At 36.5% G+C, this 20,315-nt stretch overlaps 1 protein-coding gene across 4 annotated transcripts in view; it reads right to left on the bottom strand.

The window, feature by feature from the left end:
* LOC137233696 (uncharacterized) overlaps positions 1 to 20,315 on the bottom strand; it is an 88,248-nt gene that overhangs the window by 34,476 nt on the left and 33,457 nt on the right. For all 4 annotated transcript variants that reach the window (XM_067756960.1, XM_067756959.1, XM_067756961.1 and 1 more), the window contains exon 3: positions 9,327 to 9,762. In XM_067756960.1, coding sequence (XP_067613061.1) covers positions 9,327 to 9,762 — 436 coding nt within the window. The remainder of the gene's footprint in view (positions 1 to 9,326; positions 9,763 to 20,315) is intronic.

The following is a 20,315-nucleotide window of genomic DNA, read 5'->3' on the forward strand; positions in this document are numbered from 1 at the left end:
AGATATCGCCATTAGGGTGGGCCAGGGTGACTCTAGAATGTGTTTGTACGATATGGGTATCAAACCAAAGGTGTTACTGGGCATTTTAAGAGGGAGTGGGCATTAGGTCTATAGGTGGACGCCTTTTCGAGATATCGCCATTAGGGTGGGCCAGGGTGACTCTAGAATGTGTTTGTACGATATGGGTATCAAACGAAAGGTGTTACTGAGCATTTTAAGAGGGAGTGGGCATTAGGTCTATAGGTGGACGCCTTTTCGAGATATCGCCATAAGGGTGGGCCAAGGGTGACTCTAGAATGTTTGTACGATATGGGTATCAAACGAAAGGTGTTACTGAGCATTTTAAGAGGGAGTGGACATTAGGTCTATAGGTGGACGCCTTTTCGAGATATCGCCATTAGGGTGGGCCAGGGGTGACTCCAGAATGTCTGTACGATATGGGTATCAAACGAAAGGTGTTACTGAGCATTTTCAGAGGGAGTGGGCATTAGGTCTATAGGTGGACGCCTTTTCGAGATATCGCCATTAGGCTGGGCCAGGGGTGACTCTAGAATGTGTTTGTACGATATGGATATCAAATTAAAGGTATTAATGAGGGTTTTAAAAGCGAGTGTTCTCGCGATATCGACCAAAATGTGGACCAGGTGATCCAGAAAATCATCTGTGGGGTACTGCTAATTTATTTATATATGCAATACCACTAACAGTATTCCTGCCAAGATTCCAAGGGCTGTTGATTTCGCCTTGTAGAACTTTTTCATTTTCTTCTACTTAATATGGTAAGTGTCACACCCATTTTACAAAGTTTTTTCCAAAATTATATTTTGCGTCAATAAACCAATCCAGTTACCATTTTTCATCCCTTTTTTCGTATTTGGTATAGAATTATGGCATTTTTTTCATTTTTTGTTATTTTCGATATCGATAAAGTGGGCGTGGTTATGGTCGAATTTCGACCATTTTTTATACCAAGATAAAGTAAGTTCAGGTAAGTACGTGGGCTAAGTTTAGTAAAGATATATCGGTTTTTTCTCAAGTTATTGTGTTAACGGCCGAGCGGAAGGACAGACGGTGGACTGTGTATAAAAACTGGGCGTGGCTTCCACCGATTTCGCCCATTTTCATAGAGAACAGTTATCGTCATAGAATATATGCCCCTACCAAATTTGATAAGGATTGGTAAATTTTTGTTCGACTTATGGCATTAAAAGTATTCTAGACAAACTAAATGAAAATGGGCGGAGCCACGCCCATTTTGAAATTTTCTTTTATTTTTGTATTTTGTTGCATCATATCATTACTGGAGTTGAATTTTGACTTAATTTACTTATATACAGTAAAGATATTAAATTTTTTGTTAAAATTTGAATTTAAAAATTTTTTTTTAAAAAGTGGGCGTGTTCTTCATCCAATTTTGCTAATTTTTATTTAGCACATACATAGTAATAGTAGTAACGTTCCTGCCAAATTTTATCACGATATCTTCAACGACTGCCAAATTACAGCTTGCAAAACTTTTAAATTACCTTCTTGCAAAAGTGGGCGGTGCCACGCCCATTGTCCAAAATCTTACTAATTTTCTATTCTGCGTCATAACGTCAACACATCTACCAAGTTTCATAGCTTTAACCGCCTTTGGCAATGAATTATCGCATTTTTTCGGTTTTTCGAAATTTTCGATATCGAAAAAGTGGGCGTGGTTATAGTCCGATATCGTTCACTTTAAATAGCGATCTGAGATGAGTGCCCAGGAATCTACATACCAAATTTCATCAAGATACCTCAAAATTTACTCAAGTTATAGTGTTAACGGACAGACGGACGGACGGACGGACATGGCCCAATCAAATTTTTTTTCGATACTGATGATTTTGATATATGGAAGTCTATATCTATCTCGATTCCTTTATACCTGTACAACCAACCGTTATCCAATCAAAGTTAATATACTCTGTGAGCTCTGCTCAACTGAGTATAATAATTTTTTTGTTGTGATAGAAAAAAGTAGAACATTTATTTAGTCTTAACGTAGTCTTCGTGGCTTGAAAATATATCTAACAAGGAAACCATTTCTGAGCTATAGGAGTCTGTAAGATCTTTTTGTGATCTTGCATGCCTCATAGATGATATGACTGGATCAGAAGAGATGGCCAACATGTTGAAAAGGTCCTCGTTTTGTCTAACTTGTGAGATTTTGCAAGCGTTAGTACTTCTATGTCTTTTGTAGTCCTTGTTTTTAGATTCTTGAGCTTTTTCAGACAATTCTCCTAATGGTAAACACTGGTATTCTATTAAATCTTTTCCATGGGGCAAAATTTTATGTACCGTTGGTGTGAGCTTCTTCTCAGGATACTTTTGAAGCTGCAGCTCTGTAGTTTTCGATGCATATTCTCCAAATTTATGTCCATTAACTTTTTCATGGCAATTTTAAATATTTAAAATTACTCCCAATCGTTTGACAATATCTCTATCGACTCCAGTAATGTGAGCAGTCATTTCAATGTGTTCAAAAAATCTTCTTGAGGAGTTTCCATCATTTGCGTTGCCTTATCCATACTTTGAGCAGTCAACTCTCAGGCCAAGCTCATTATAGAATACATCTTGAATTATTTTTTTCTAATGTTTTGTTTTTCCTTATATGTTACATTGTCGTCGAAAACTTCTCCTTGTTGTGGTAGTGTATAAGCCAGTTTCAAAACGAATTCCATGCACCTTACCCTCGCATGCAAAGGAGATATTCCATACTCATAATTTAGTTCGTCATTTAGCCATAAACATATTACCATCTGTAATTGTTCCATCGTCTACATTTATTCTTTGTTTATATGCGCTTTGTCCTGAGGATCCATCACAGCCCCATTTAATTATCAATGTTAGGCTTTTTGGCAGTGAATTCAACTTTTCTTCACAAAAACTTTTCAAGAGTCGCATAGACATATGACCCATTAAGTTTTGGAGCTCAACTTCAGCTGATTATTTTTGCTCTTGGAAGAAGTGCTTCTTTCTTGGTTTGAGTGATTTGTTTGTATCCAGGGAAAACATCGGGATTATGGTGCAATAATGACTCACGCAATATATTATATTTATCCTTCGATAACCCGAGATCTATAAACACAGCCAAAGACCCTTCAGGAGTGTATGTCCTAGGAAGCGCATTTGGGGGTGTGGGAATGCGGTTTTTGATTCTTCTCAGTCGCACTGGACTTGCTAACGCAACTGCTCCTATCATATGAGACTTGGTGTTTTCTTCGTCCTTTTTATATTAAATAGCCAATGATTCTGAAAGATGAGTCGTGGCGATAGTTCTAGTATTATCTGGCAGCTTTCTTTTCCTTGTGTAGGTCGAACATTCTTCTATGGGTTTTGTTGGTCTTCCTCTAGTTCGATTGGGTCATGTGCTAGGCATTTCTTCTTCCAAAATACTTTTACCAGCTAGCCAGCTTTCATGCTTATTTATAAACCTTGAAGTAGAACGACCGGCTGCTTGCCATTTTCTTTGTATCGGAATGTAGAGGAAGCCAATTTTTTTTTTTAAGTCTTCGTCTTCTTTGTTGCATGCTTCATTTGGTAATTCTGCCGTAATAGCCTCAACGAACTCCGCTTTTGTTTTTGAAGCTTTGAACACCTCAAATAGTTTGGAGTTTTCTAGAGACATATTAAAATTTGCCATCGAGTATATCTTACTAAAAATATGTGAGCTATATTTAGTTTATTTAAATAAACAGAATGCTTTATTCTATAGACTCCAAAAAACGACTGATTTTGGGCGTCGTATTAAACATTGCTTTATATACTCAAATTATGGAAATGAGTTCCAGGTATATTATGCAGCTTGTAAACGAAAAATTTGGTTTTATTAACAAATTCAACAACAAAAGTGACCGTACTAAATTCGCCTCCTTCTTAACCATACCTGCTCAGGCGCGTATTTATACCCAAGGTTGCCTCACTTTATTTGATGTAAAAAGTTAAATCGCAGCTGAACGCAGGTAGACCTTATGAATTCAGGTAACTGAATATTTGGCAAATACCTACTGTAAATTTCACGGACACCTTTTTTGTCCTTTTTTTTATTTTCCATCAAAGTTCGAAAAAGGTCCTAAAAATAAGCTTTTAGAAAAACAGGTAGATCTGACAACTTTTATAAAAAAACCAATTTTATGTTTTGCTTCAACCTAGAGTTAAATATCCTTTCGTTGTAATACAAGAAAGCAGTAGCAGGCCGTTTTATTTAGAGACAAAACAATTTTTAATACAACAAAAAAGAACAAAAACCACAAATTTTTCTAAGTGTTAAAAATTAATAAATTTTGAGCGGCTCTACCTTCTAAAATATCACATTCTGTAAGAGTTATATATTCGTAATCCCTGGAAAATTCTCTATTAAATACATGTCTTAGGTTTATCGAACGCCTTCATGAAATTTTTGTTTTTTTCCAGGCTTTTCGGGCAGAAGCGCCACAGTGCGTCGGTAAATCCGATTAGTGTTACTATTTTCGTTACACAAATCGTTCACCATTACATTTCTTTCGTCGCACGTAATGATTTCGGTATGCTCAATTTAAAATTAAAAATGAAATTGCAAAAATCCTACCAAACTTACATCAGCATACTAAATACCTCTAAGAACCTTTGGTCGACCTTCGTACATCAACTTCATTTCTCAGACAGTCATTGTATCAAGGCTACACGTCTAAAGATGCAAAACTAAGGATTTAAACAAAAATAGTCCCAAAACACACAAAAGGCTTCCTATCAGGCACAAAAGCTCTAAAAGCTACATCCGTTATATGACTGAGCATGAAAGCGTCCATCTTTTTGGAAGCAGCATTTGCGTAGGTGCAAGCAATATTTAAGGGAAAAATCGTTAATACAGCAAATGATACTCATTTTATCCTTGAATGCAAAACATGTACATACACACACACACGCGCGCATTACTTTTACTAACAGGATTACGTCTTAGATAGTTGGGGTGGTGTGCTTTGAAAGTTTTATCGTTTTGATTGTCTAAAAATAAAAGCCATTATTGTGCCTTGACAGCCAAAAATGAAGTCAGCCGAAGAAATTTATATTTCAGTCAACATCAGCCAATGCCTTGTTCCCAAGAACTCTGAGGAGAGTATTAAATACATTTTTTATGTACATATGTAAGGCAAAATTTTTGTTTCTTGATAATATTTACATTTGTTGTGGGCATAAATGATATCGAGTTTTGAGAAAAACAGCTTGAATTATTTTTACTTAAATATCCAGCAGAAAAAATAGCTTGTCAAAAACTGGTACAAATAAGAACCTAAAAATTATCCTTTTTTCCATACAAGTAACTGTAATTTTATTGGCCAAGTGGTATAGTGAGTACTAAGTGTGCTTTTCTACCATATCGAATGCTTCAAGTTAAAGTCCAGATACAGATAACACGAGAAATATGGCACATAAAGTTATTCAGACAAGACTGTTTCGTCTGATGTCTGCAAATTCTCCTAAAACATTTCTGCTGTAGCCGCTTTTTAAAATTCAATATGTATCTGATGCCCGATATAAATACTGTCCAAATAATTTACAAATTAAAACTATCAACCAAGGCGAATTCAGTACCAGGTGTTGTTATCCCAACAGCTGATTGCTTCTTCTTGGTTATTTTCCATACAACGCCTTGTACTACAGCATTTCAGTTAATCGAAATCAATGAAAATTTTCTTTTGATTTGGCATTCTTCCGCACGGCGAATTGGTTGAATTCGCTTTGCCACCACCTGGTATGGATTCGCCTTGGTATCAACTCAAAATCGGTAAAGAAGAAAAAGTTTTCTAAGATCAGCCAACTAGTATATTTCAATCGGAAATAGTTAGTACTGAAAGGGCCTTCGGCATAGTTTTAGAAAATTCACCAAAAGATCTACAACAGCAAAGCAGAGCCTATGATGTTCAATACACCAAGTACAACATTTAGCTTAGTCAGTGACTGTAAGAAAATACTAAAGCCAGCAGGGAGCTGCGCTAGCATCACACTTGTCAGGATTGCTTATGACAGGAATATCGAAGATAAAGATAAATCTGATAAGTAAGCAGAAGCGTAATCATAGTTATATAAAACTTAGGCAATTGCGGTGCAGAGATGTGAATAGAAATAACAAGGCAATAAAGGAAATTGGTACTATTAATCAGATCCTGGGATCAGGACGAATGGGGCTTCAATGTAAACACTTTTCGACCTTCCTTTAGCTATTAAGCCATTTATCGGATTATAATGAAACTTTGGTGAGATTTGAAGTAATACAGAAAAAATTGTATTGCATATTTTAGGAACTAAGATGGCCATATTTGGCAGCAATTGTAGGCAGATTTTAATTATATTGGAAGTAATAATGTTAAGTGCCTATAAACTTGGAGTGTAAGCGGCTTTGTTGAAGAGTTAAGCGTCTGTGCTCAATCCCATTTCACACATTGTGGAACCTTGACCGATATCAATTTCAGAGAGAGAGCGCACTTCAACGACCCCACTACGGCATATAGGCTATTGTACTCGGCAATGTAAAGGATGACATTTGTTTCCTTCAAGAGATGGGAAGCACTATGGCAGCAAAAGTACTGGATTTGTGGAAGAGACCACTGCGCTTCTAATAGGAGCTTAGAACATAGCCGATGGCTTAAAATCATAGAGCGCGGGCCAAGCAGAAGTATTCAGCCCCAATAGATAACAATCTAAGTAGAACTCATGATCATGAAACCTTGGCTCCCAAAAGTAGGTTTGAAGTTTAGACTATATACAGGCATTACCATTATTCTCCCAACTTGAATTTTAAATAATTTCTCAAGTCTGTAGCTTCGTCTGATCTTCATTACTCTTTCAAAATACAGTCTCTCTTTACATACATAACACCCTTGCTTGCAATATAGCACGTCAGCCTCTTCTTCTTTTCGTCAGTTGGACACTTCTAGAGATGCCAAAACCTCGTTGTTCCTTTGCTTCCAATAGGTGGGTGGAATGTCTTTCATCACCAACTTCCACAAAAATTCAGTTAGTTTGTATGTCTACTCTATTGGGACTGGAAAGGGAATGAAAATAAATAAAAGGAAGGCAGAGGAAGGCTCTGCCCTAGGACCTCTTTTGTTCAGTTTATTCGTCAATGATGCATCAGTGCATTCGTCTAGTCGGGTTGGGCTTGTTGAGGATTTTTGTTTTAAAATAAAAAGTGATTTTGCAGGTATGTATATCGAAATCGGCAAGTGATAACCGTTTCAGCTTTAATAAATCTAACTCATATGCGTTGCCTATATGTTGTTGTTGTTGTAGCAGTGATTTTTTATTTATTTATTATTTAAAGTCGACGACAAACTATGGTCGACTGCATAATATAAAAGATATATAAATATACAACTCAAAAGTTAAAAATTTAAGATATATCGAGATTTCAACAATGTTATATTACAAACAAAGATATATTATTGAACATTACACTTTAATTTTAGAATATAATAATAATAAGAAATATGAGCAGAAATATCATCTTATACCGAGATCTTATACAGGCAGAATGCATCAGATTCCGCTCAGCATGATTTCGGAATGCAACAAGATTCCAATCAACATGTCATGGAAATCCGGCAGTGCTAAGAGTAGTGTAATGAAGATACGCCATCACAAGGCATAAACAAGTAACATGCCCTGTGTTCTTGGAATGCACCTATTTCCAATCAGCTCGATGCCTGACCCATAAGATTATACTGCCGGAATGCATACGATTCCGGTCAGTGATTCATGAAAAATCATGTTTTTAACGTTGTTGGAATGCACCAGATTCCAATCAACACAGTACTGTCTTGTTCCTTCTTAATGAGACATGTTGATAAATGTTCCTCCATCCTTAAGCGAGATAGTGCCTGTTTTCTACGGAAGAAACAAATGCCGACAAATTAAATTAGCTTGTATTTCTTACATTAGATAGGCAAGTATTGCATTACGTATAGTGGCAAAAGTACATTCAGCTATACAAGTCATTGTAGTGCGCGCACCAGATATGAAGAGGATTATTTTTAGCAAAGTTTCGTCGACAAAGGGGTAAATAAAAAGGAGCGTAGTGTCTGAATACTCTAGGGGCAACCGCAAAAAACAAGCGGCCTAGAAGGTCGCCCTATCCAATATGGGTGCCAATCACAAATTGTCATAAATGTCCTCCAACGGAAGCCCAAGGGAACTTGCTGTTTAACAGGGGTGGACCATAATGAGAGGGGTGTTAGAGGCGTTGGTTCTACAATACAATTGGAGAGATGGTTGGTGTCATGTGGGGCACACTGCAAGCAGGACATACATTTTGTATGTCGGGGTTGATTCTGGATAGGTAAGAGTTTAACCTGTTACAGTACCCAGATCGAAGTTTAACTAGAGTGTGGCGCGTTTCCCTAGGGAGAGTGCGTTCCTCCTCTGTAAGTTTTGGGTATTTTTCTTTAAGTATTGGATTCGCCGGGCAAATCCTGGCATACAGGTCCAACGCCTGCCAGTGGATGTCACTGAGAACCTGCTTGTGCTTTTTTTACTTCATACGGCTGTGTTTTCAGGTGCCATATTTCCTCATAATGCTTACGGAGGTGACCCCTTGAACACCTGGGCAGTAGAGCCTCATCAATCAGATGCCTGTTGGGATGCCCAGGTTTCTGGGTATTCAACAGAAACTTCTTGGTTAGCATTTCATTTCTTTCCCTAATGGGGAGTACTCTCGCTTCATTATGTAGATAGTGTTCTGGGGATAAAAGAAGACAGCCTGTAGCTGTTCTGAGGGCAGTATTTTGACAGGTCTATATTTTCTTCCAGTGAGTAACCTTTAGGCTTGGCGACCATGTTGGTGTTGCCTATACATACGTAAAAGCATAGTGCATGTGGAGATTATTCCGGAGCTGTTTATTTGTAAAAGTTCTCTACAGTTTTCAAACAAAACTGGTACTAAATGAGATATTCTAAGTACATTTTGGCCTTTTCATGTTTGTATACATTCAACAATATACCACTTGCAAATGATAAAAAAGAACGATATAATCAATTGTCGTAAAAAATGCAAACTAATATTTTAACACTGAGAAAAAAACCAAATTCGAAGATCATTGTTTTCCACATAACCCCACAAATATGCATATACATATGTACATACATACAATTTCAAAAAAATAAAGACACCTCAATTTCTATAAATAAATTAATATATTGTCCCTAAATTGCCACTCCCACTGCGAAATTTAATATTATATGATTTCAGCGCAAGCCTAACGCCCGCACAATATGTACGAAATTTCTATTCTGTTTGTATTTTTGCATAACCACAAAGCACTCACCTTCCACATTCGGCATCGAGTAGACAACGAGTATCACCGAAACTACCACTCGCCCTCAAGATGCCAGCATGTTCTAAACCACCAGCCAAGCTGCCGCCCGCGGCAGACAAACGATGTGCTACACCACCAACTAAACCAAAACGCCCACTAGCACTGGCGCCAATCGTACCACCTTTTCCGCCACCGCCACTGCAACCTCCACTACCACCGCTGGCACCTTCTACACCAACAAATGAATGTTTATAGTAACAGTGTTCGACTGGTCGATATCCTGATGACGTCTGCAAGAACATTTTATCAATGTGTGCTGGCGTATCCTCGCTGGGGGATACAACCGGTGTGAATGGATTGTAGATTTCCTCACCCTCCGCAGGTACGATGTCATCAGAGAGCTCACGTAATATAGAAGAGAGGCCACCAGCTGAGTAAAGCTTGCCTGTATTAAATGAAGTGTAAAAGTATATGTATGTATGAATAATAAATGCAGAATTAAAGAGAGATGTTACACTAAATTTGATGATAAAAGAGCAAAAAGAGAGCAAGATTTTTTGCAAAAGTGTGAAAATTACACTAGAATCTAGCGAAAGAGACAAATATGTAGTCATTGCTGTCTGCTTGTAAATATAATAAATTATTTAAATTTTGAATGAAAGATTGTATAAACGTATTTATATGTGAACATAAACATATCTGACCCAATATAAGTATTCATATCCTTTTTAAAAGGCAGTCCCATGATGGTTTTGTGATTCACGAATCCGATTAAACTGAAAAAATAAGATTTTTGACAGGAGAGATATAGATTAGTGGAAGACTTCAATCGGTTTCGCTAGCAAAATCCTCAATTTCCCTCTCTATAAAGATGTGAACAGCTTTATTAGTCCACTATCGTGGTACTTGCGCATGATACTAGTATTTTGTATCGCTGCGATTGCATCCACGTCTTTCCTGTTCAACGGCTTTTCCATGCTTTTCATTTGGTAAGGGATCCGAGTAAGCAATGACCTTCGGTCATCTGGTTAATGTAGGAAATGCACTTTATATGTAGTTTTTGTTTTTTTTTTAATCTATCCGATACCCAAATATGTCGTTGGACGATGAAACGCCGGTTCACATTCTCTGTGAATGCGTGGCTCTGGCTGGACAAAGACTATCCCATCTAGGTGGTCGGACTCTTAATCCTTATGTGATATGGAGCAAAAAGTCTGAAGAGGTCCTTAAATACATCAAAAGCCTCTAGGTACAAAATTAGCCTGAAAGGTCTTGCACAATATATCTGCACAAAGGTCGCAGTGCTTCCAGACTTAGTAATAATAATAATAATATGTAGTTGGGCATGAAGGAAAGTATTTTACGACTGGCTTATTAGGTAATATCTCCTCAAGAATATTTTTAATACATTTTTCAATAGGGTTTTTTGTTTTGTATTATTCAATCATTTAAAGAATGAACAAATTATGTTTTTACTAATCAAAAGTATGAAATTTATGGTACATAAGTACCTGGGTTGCCTAGCTGTTATGGCAGACCTATTGGCTTGCCAGGTTTAATTATGAGAATACAGTGAGTCATTATCACCCATTTGTTATATATTCAAAAAGTTAATAAAATAATATCCTTTCCAGGATCCAGCTTGGATTCCGCGATATCAAGTCCACATAGATAGGTAAGAATCAATTAAAAACAATTTTTACTTTTTGCCGTAAGAAATATTCAATGGGATTCCTTGTGTAATCAACCCCTTCACATTAACCGGTTGAAACTTATTAATCTTCCCGCATTTCTTAGTCGTTGAAAAATGCTTGGGAACATTTATTTATTAGTGAACTCTTGGATTTCTAGATCTTTTCTAATCGAAGCAAGACCAACTGTTGTTGTTGTTGTTGTAACCATAAGGTTACTCCCCGAAGGCTTTGGGGAGTGTTATCGATGTGATGGTCCTTGCCGGATACAGATCCGTTCCATGAGAAGCTTGGGGTCGCCAGAGCCTCGTCTGTTAGTGAAACAGGATTCGCCACGGATAGGTGAAGTTGACAATTGGATTTGGAGAAGCTGTATATTGCGCTGGCAACCTGAAGGGTTGCGCTACACAACCCCTTGAATCTGGTATTTTAGTCGCCTCTTACGACAGGCATACCTACCGCGGGTATATTCTGACCCCCTAACCCGATGGGGGACCGCCGACCAACTCGACATTTTAAGCCTTTCTCCCTAAAACAATATAACACCAATTTTGAATTAAATGAGAACTTCTGCAGTATGTGTCAAGATTATAACTCTCACCCAAGCACAAATGATAGCTCGCTCCCACTTTTTAGCAATCAAACATCTATTTTTACCTCTCTTAATAGTTAGCAACTAACTTATGCACTACAAAGATGATTTTTTGTTTCTCTACAATAACAATGTAAACTACTAGGTGACCCGTTAGACGTCGTTCTGCCCCAACTTTGGTCTGTCTGCAAAACTTTTAATAATTTTTTACCTCTTACGCTCCCTCTCCTTTTATCCTTTTTTTTTTTGGTATACTTTAATTCACTCCTCCCTTTGCCTTTCTCTTCTTCTGTGTCTCTTTCTCCCTCTCCGTAATTTCTCTCGCTTCCTTTCTCTCAAACTCTCTCTCCTTCTCCCTCCCCCGCTCCATCTATCCCTTTCTCTCCATTTCTAGGTTATGTTAGGTTAGGTATTACCTGCCTGTTATAAGAGGCGACTAAAAAACCAAATTGATTTAAGGGGTTGTGTAGCGCAACCCTCTCAAGGGGTTGCCAGCGCAATATATAGTTTCTCCAACCCATTTGTCAACCTCAGTTATCCGTAGCGAATCCTGTTTCATTAACAGCCTAGGCTCGGACGACCCCAAGTTCCTCATGCAACTAGGGGGTGGGAGGGCGGTATGGCCTAGAAGGTTTAACTTATATATATAAAAATTTAGCTTTTTTTCGCGTTGTGATGAATTTTACGGAGAATAGCTGAACGTACTTTAACCAAACTTTGCCACATTGAAGAGGCACATGTGGAGAAGGTTTAAAACTATGTTTGGTTAAAATCGGTTCACGCATTCGTGACTTATGCGTATATATGTGCGTAAAATGTACGCACCATACAAACCGTTTACAACAACAACCATACGGGTAAGAGAAATGCTGCTTCATGTGTACTGTGTTTTTTTCTTCGTGTTCTTTCGTTTCTCCTTTCACTTCTCCGTCAACACGCAGTATACACGAGGAAGCATCGTTCAATTATATGGTTGGCTCAAGTCGACAAGAACAAAACACCTTTGCACAGATTATCATAATCTGTGTATTGGTGCATGGTTTAATTATCATTCAACCATGCCTAACAACAGCCTTTGTTTACATTTTGTATCTCCTTTTGACAACCGCAGCGACCATGCAATGAAAAAAATAAAATCAGCTGATGACTTGAGACAACCATATCATTCAACAATGCGAGGTAGCGTTCCTCTTAGGCAAGTGATTGTTGTTGTAAACGGTTTCCATGGAGAGTACATTTTACTCAAATATTTACACAAAACCAGCATTTAAATGTTGCAATGCGTGTATTGTGGCCAGTGCACGGGGTTTTTAAAACGAGAAAATGGGTAGACGAAAAATTAAAATAGTGGTAGAAGTTGGTAGATTTTTTTTTTTTTTTCAAGAAAACAATAGCTACATTTTATATTTGTACAAAACAATTCATATTTTATTGTAAAAGAAATAAAGCACATTTCACGGAAATAACACAAAAAAATGTAAACAATCCAAAAAAATTCATATAAATTTGTATATACATAGCTAATGCCTATATCATACTTGCTTTTTCCTGTATTTTGAGCTTGAAATACTGAGGAAACTTTACCGATACGTCTCATTGCAACAGCAATTTTCCAATATACCGGTATTACTCTGCCACAAAATAACCGATTTTGGCATGTTATCGTTTACTTAAAACTTTTTTTTTTCGTTCAAAATTATTCATAAAAAACTGATGAAAATGCGCAGGAAAATATTTGCGAGCTCATTTACTAATTTCTTTCATAAACAAATTTATTTCTTGTTTGAATTTGTGCATAAATTTTTCAAAATAAGAACCGAATTTCAACAAAAAAAATTGTCAGAAAAAAACAAAAGAAAAATCTAGTTCCATATGGGCGTTAAAAAAATACAAGGAACAAAATCACCTTCAAAGTAAAATTTTTTATAAAATCTTATTAATTTAATTGGAGGCTGAAATAAAGTCCATCCGATACAATACTCTTTTATTAATATTTGATTGGAAATGCTTGAAATTTTTAATCCATTATGCTTGGCGGTTTTTATGTCGTTCATTATAGAGAACTACCTTTCTGCGGCTGCACTAATGTGAGGTAATATTGCTAAGGAGAACATTTATTCACTCAAATTTTCTTTTAGAAGATTCTTTTCAGTTCCCAATTTTATCCATCCTTTAAGAATATCGTCGAAAAATATCTTTTCTATTATTTCCTTATCATATAACATTAATGATCGCCATTCGTGGTTGAGAATTTCCATGGAAGTCTTGTGAAATGGAAAAGCTTTAAGTAAGGGAACAATCGGTGTCATTTGACTAAATTGAATATTTTTTGCATCAAAATATTCCAAAAGGTGTAGTTTTTCCTCTACGAAATTGAATCGTTTCTTAATTTCCTTACAAAGGCAAATGTTGGTAGATTTTTAGGCTTTGGTGGTAGAAGTGGTAGAAAATGAAAATGGGCTAAAAAGTTGGTAGATCTACCAATAAAGTGGTAAAATCCGTGCACTGATTGTGGTATTGGTGACTTTGACAGCATTGTTAAACACAAACATACAGCCTGATTTTGTATCTCGAGACGAACGATCGTTTCGTCTGCCAGACGATTCGTTCGTGTATATGTATCATGTAAGTAAACGTTCGTCTGGCCACATGAAAACAGTTTATTGTTACGTTGTTGTCGTTTAGGTTGGTAGTTTGTAACTCGAATACAAGACGACAGTAGAGCAAAATAGACGAAAGGTTATTAGTGATCGTCTTGATGGTGGTGGATGATTTCAGTAGTTTTGAGACCAAGCACAAGCGTATACAGCGCGTCTTTTCGCCGTGGCATTGGAACAGAACGGACGTGGTAAGTTACGGCGGCAAAACAGTGAAAAGTGTAAATCAAGGTCAAAAATAATTATTATTTTGGAAAATTTTAATGAAAATATCGACGGAAAATGAAAAACAATCTCTTTTCTTAAATATTTTCATTAAAAGTAAAGAAAAAATACAAAATTACAGCCGATATTTTCAACAAAATATTCAAAAATTTCGCCGATGAATGACGGTTTCTGTTCTAAGTTTGTTTGGCTTCCGTACGTAGTCAATTTGGAGGGTAAAAAACATAGAACAGAAATCGGAAATCATCGCCTAAAATTTTGGATATTTTGGAAAATTTTAATGAAAATATTTAAGAAAAGAGATTGTGTTCACATTTTCCAACGATATTTTCACGAAAAATTTACAAAATATATATTATTTTTGCAAATGATTGGTAACAAGTGAAGCAGCGAACAAAGGGAGTGAGAAATACACACAACAGAAATCGGCAAAAATAATAAATATTTTGGAAGTCTTTACTAAAAATATTTAAAAAAAGAGATTGTTTTCACACTTTCCGTAGATATTTTCAGGCAAAATTTCAAAAATAGATATTATTTTTGCTGATGATTGCCGATTTCTTTTCTGTTTAATTTCCATTTCAACACATGGTCACAGTTCAATTATATTTTCAAAAGATGCTGCTAACAGTATGTCAATTTGAATTCCATTTTAAAAACAGAAAATTAGCAATCAAGAGCTCAGAGTGACATAAAGAAGACCAGTTTGATTCGATTTTGATAAAAGTGACGTTTGAATGCAACTGACAGGTAAAAGAAATGCCAAGAGGTGGAAGAGGTAGAATACATGCTAACATCGGACGTAATACCCGTCACAATAGAAATGTGCAAAATCACAGACAAAATAAAAATGAAGAAAATCATGCTAATAGATTTAAGTCAACAAAGAGATCGTAACAGGTCACGTTCTCAAAATCGGCCAATAAATATCAATTCTGTAAATTTGAATGGTGCAGCATTTCAATGTAACCCACAATTTGATTATTCATTTCACAAATACGTTGTCATTGGAAGTATGGATAAAATTTGCGGATTTTGTCACGCATTGAAATTTAAAACTGAAAAATCAGGCATGTGTTGCGCTGCAGGAAAAGTTCGTTTACCAGACATACAACATCCGCCCGAACCATTAGCTACATTATTATCCGGAAGATCACCCGATTCCAAACATTTTCTTGTAGACAAGATTTAAAAGATTTATTACACACACACAATGGTTTGGTGCAAAGTTTTAAAACAACAATCGAAAGATTGTCATCTGGTAATCATAAAATCAAAATTGATGCAAATAAAACGCCTACCGGCAAACATCGTGGAAGATACAATCAACCAACTTCAAGCAACGAGGTTGCAATTGTGATGAATTTCAACCAAGGGATATTGTTTTGCAAAGAAGAAATGATAAACTGCAAAGTGTTAATGAAACGCATCGAAAATATGATGAACTGCAATATCCTCTGATATTCTGTCGTGGTGAAGATGGTTATTCGATTGATATAAAACAATAAAACCCAGCAAATGGTCAAGAAATGAAATAAAACTGTAAGTGCAATGAATTATTATGGATACCGAATCATGATGAGAAGAAATCAAGAGAATCACATTTTAAAATGTCGTAAATTATTTCATCAGTACATTGTTGACATGTATGCCAAAATAGAAACAGAACGATTGAATTACATTAAATTCAACCAAAGAAAATTACGCTGTGACGAATACATACATTTACGAGATGCAATTAACAACGATACCATCGTGAATAACATTGGTCAAATGGTAATATTGCCTTCATCGTATACAGGCAGTCGAAGGCATATGCATGAACACGCCCGAGATGCAATGTGTTATGTCAGAAATTATGGTCGACCCGACTTATTCATAACTTTTACATGCAATCCGAAATGGGATGATATTAAGAATCATTTATATCCTGGACAATCAGCTACTGATAGGCATGGCATTACTGCAAGAGTGTTTAGACGAAAGCTACAGTCTCTAATGAATTTCATTGTAAAACATAAAGTTTACGGAGATGTACAATGTTTCATGTATTCTGTGGAATGGCAAAAAAGAGGCTTGCCTCATGCGCATATTTTGATTTGGTTAAAACAAAACCTAACTACAGATAAAATTGATGATATTATATGTGCTGAAATTCCAGATATAAATGAAGATCCCGAATTACATGCTACTGTAACCAAAAACATGATTCATGGTCCGTGTGGTACGTTAAATCAAAATTCTCCATGTATGGTTGATGGTAAATGTTGCAAAAATTACCCAAAGCAATTAATTGCTGAAACAATGACTGGAAATAATGGATATCCATTGTACCGTATAAGATCACCAGAAGATAATGGAAAAAACAGTCACTGTGAAAATAAATAATCAAGATGTGGAGATCGATAACCGTTGGATAGTTCCGTGTTCCAAATTATTATCGAAAACATTTAACGCACATATAAATGTTGAATATTGTAATTCCGTAAAATCCATCAAATACATATGCAAATATTGAATGTTTTGTTTTGAGTGGTAAGTGACAACGTTCAATTATTTTATACTAAAAAATAAAAAACACACACCTTAGTGTCACTTAAATAATAATTTTTATTTTGTAACTTAAATTACAAAAACAATACAAATTGTTTCGACACTCGCTTTATTTGTCATCTGATGGACAATGGTTAGTTGACATAAACACCTGAAGAAGGCACCACGCGAGTGTCGAAACAATTTGTATTGTTTTTGTAATTTAAGTTACAAAATAAAAATTATTATTTAAGTGACATTAAGGTGTGTGTTTTTTATTTTTTAGTATAAAATAATATGCAAATATATCAATAAAGGAAGTGACATGGCAGTATTTGGAGTTGCAAATCAGAATGATGAAATCACTAATTACCAAATGGGAAGATACATTAGTAGCAACGAAGCAGTTTGGAGAATATTATCATTTCCAATTCATGATCGCCTTCCAGCTGTTTATTTCACTGAAAATACTACTCCACAAATGGATGAACGACCACCAGCAACAATACTAACTGCATTTTTCAACTTATTTGAAACAGATTCATTTGCAAGAACATTTCTTTATTCAAATGTGCTGTTACGTGGCTGACTGTTTGGGTGGTGAGGAGCGGCGGCAAGCAGGTATGCTTGCGGGCCCAGGCTAGCTCGTCGTCTTGGGCGGGGTATTGCACTACCGACCTCACCCGCAGCCACATGAACAAAAAGAGGGTTCATACCTGCATGTGTATAGAAAGGAGAGAAAAAGCTGAAAAAGATAGAAATAAACGTGAGGGGCAGAGTTAAGAGGGGAAAAAGATGGAGGCCTGTCCTGTCAGGTGGAGTCTACCCTCCCTCTGCAGTGCAACCTGCACCGCATCATGGGCACTGTGCTGACTCCTATCTACTTACAGTGCCCCCAACCCTGACATGAGTCTGTCCCCTGTCACTCAGTCATTTTCCCTAAACACTCACCTTCACCTAACCTTTCCGCGCACAAGCGCAGCACCAACACCAACTTAAAACTTTAGCCCTGCATAATGAATGTCTTAAAATTTCATCCAAACATAATTCTTATAATTTATTTACAAAATTTTTGGTTTACAAATTACCGACTAACACCCTACTACTAGTTCACCAATTTCAATAAAACTTTAAACTCAAAGTTTACTACAAAATAATTTTCCAAGTGTTTCAAAAGTTTACTCAAAGTAACAATAAAAAAATTGCTCAAACTTAATGCTAAATTTTATTACTGGCGAACATTAAAAATTCATAAGAGTGCAAGAACCAGTAGATACATTCCAAATTCAATTCTATAAAAAAAATACCTACGACTAATAGACAAAGTGTCTGGCCTCAAACAAAAAAATTTAAACTTTTAGGGCCACCCTAATGCGATATTATTAATAGGAGCTAATTCTAAATTCTAAAGATACAAATTCACATAAAATAAAATAAGAGGGCGAATAAAAAAAATTCAAGTACCCTAATCCCTGACCTACCGCAACCGCTCAAATAAACATAAGATCAATTATGTACACAGCAAAAGTAGGTCATCAAGGAAAAGAATTAATGTGTATATGCAAACAAATGGTATGTATGTAAGTGCAACTGTACGTTTGTGACGTTTTCCATGCATGCACATATGTTCGTTGCACTCTGTTTTTATTTTTCTGCTTTGCTAATTCCTGTTCTATTTTTGAAAGAGCAGGAATCTGTGCTAACACATGTACATACAACTAAACAGGCGTATTTTGATAAATTTTTTATATTTCACTGAAAACACTCACCAAGTTACTCTCCTTATCCAACGGCGCCGCTGCAGTTGAGTAGCTGAAACAAAAAAACTCAAACATACATACGTACATATGACCACGCCCAACCACTGATCAAGATCGATCGCATACGGTCTTGGATGTGAGCGTATTGATAGTGATAACGTTATAGCCGTGCTGACAATATATAAAAAAAAAACGTGAATGAAAGAAAAGAAAAATTCGAAAGAAAAAAAATTATAAAAAAAGATTCAACAATTTTTCAGGTGTTTAAAAGCAAGCTCCTGAGGCTAAATGTGCGGAAGTCAGGGGTAAGTTTGTCGGAAGCGTTCCGGCAAAGAAGTATGTATGTGCGATCTGGGCAAACCAAATTAGTAAAATAAGTAAGTTCAAAATTGCATAATTTCGACTTAGTCCAAAAAAAAAACATGTGCGGAAGTGGAACTGTGGGCAGAGCACACCGATAAAGATCAGTGTGCTCAGAACATAGTAATTAGCCGCAACAAAAGAAACAAAAGAATCTTACAAATAAATGTCACAGAAAGGGGAATTGCAAATGAAAAACTAATTAAAGAAATTTCAAAAAGTGTAAAGTGAAATGAAAAATTAATCAAAAATATAATAAAAAAAAAAAGGCAAGTGAAGTATTAATTAGACCTTAGCAAAAAGGTTTCCTGGAAAAATTTTCAAATTAGCAACCCCAGCCCTTAGTTTTACCCAATATTTTTCCTACCACAAAACTTATGTCAAAAAAGGAATGTTACAATAAGAGTAAGCCAAATTCTTTGATAACGGGTCACAATGGCTAGAATACAAGGACAAACTAAGAATCTACAAAAAAGTCCTGAGACAAGCGAAGAGAACTTCATGGAGAAACTTCTGCACTGGAGTCGAAAGTGTCGTGTACACATCCAGGCTACGGTGCGTGCTTTCTAAGACGCAAACAGCTATTAGCTTTCTGCGGAGACCGAATGGTACCTGGACCAGCACAGAAGGGGAAACTCTAGAGCTGCTCCTGGACACACATTTCCCGGGAAATATGACAAACGCACCGGAAGTACCTGCAGCAAACCAAGCTGTGAATATACCCATCACTGAGGAGAGAGTGAGGTGGGCAGTCAAAAGTTTTAAAACTTTTAAGGCTGCTGGACTAGACGGGATTGTACCCGCTCAACTTATATACTCTTTGGAGGTATCAGCCAACTGGCTGCGGCACATATATACCGCTTGTTTGGCTATGAACTATATTCCGTGTGCATGGAGGAGCGCCACGGTCATATTCATTCCTAAGGCAGGCAAAGCCTCTCATTACGAGCCGAAGGACTATAGACCTATCAGTCTTTCATCCTTCGTACTCAAGACTCTAGAGAGAATAGTTAGCGATTTTCTCACTACAAGCATTTATAGGAATCTCATTTCGGACTATCAACACGCGTACACCAAAGGTAAATCTACGGAGACTGCGCTACACAGCCTAGTCTCTACTATAGAAACATCCTTGTTCGAAAAGGATTATTGTCTTGTGGCCTTCCTAGACATTGAAGGAG

Source organism: Eurosta solidaginis, chromosome 5 (assembly GCF_040869045.1).
Source record: "Eurosta solidaginis isolate ZX-2024a chromosome 5, ASM4086904v1, whole genome shotgun sequence".
Taxonomy (NCBI): Eukaryota; Metazoa; Arthropoda; class Insecta; order Diptera; family Tephritidae; genus Eurosta; species Eurosta solidaginis.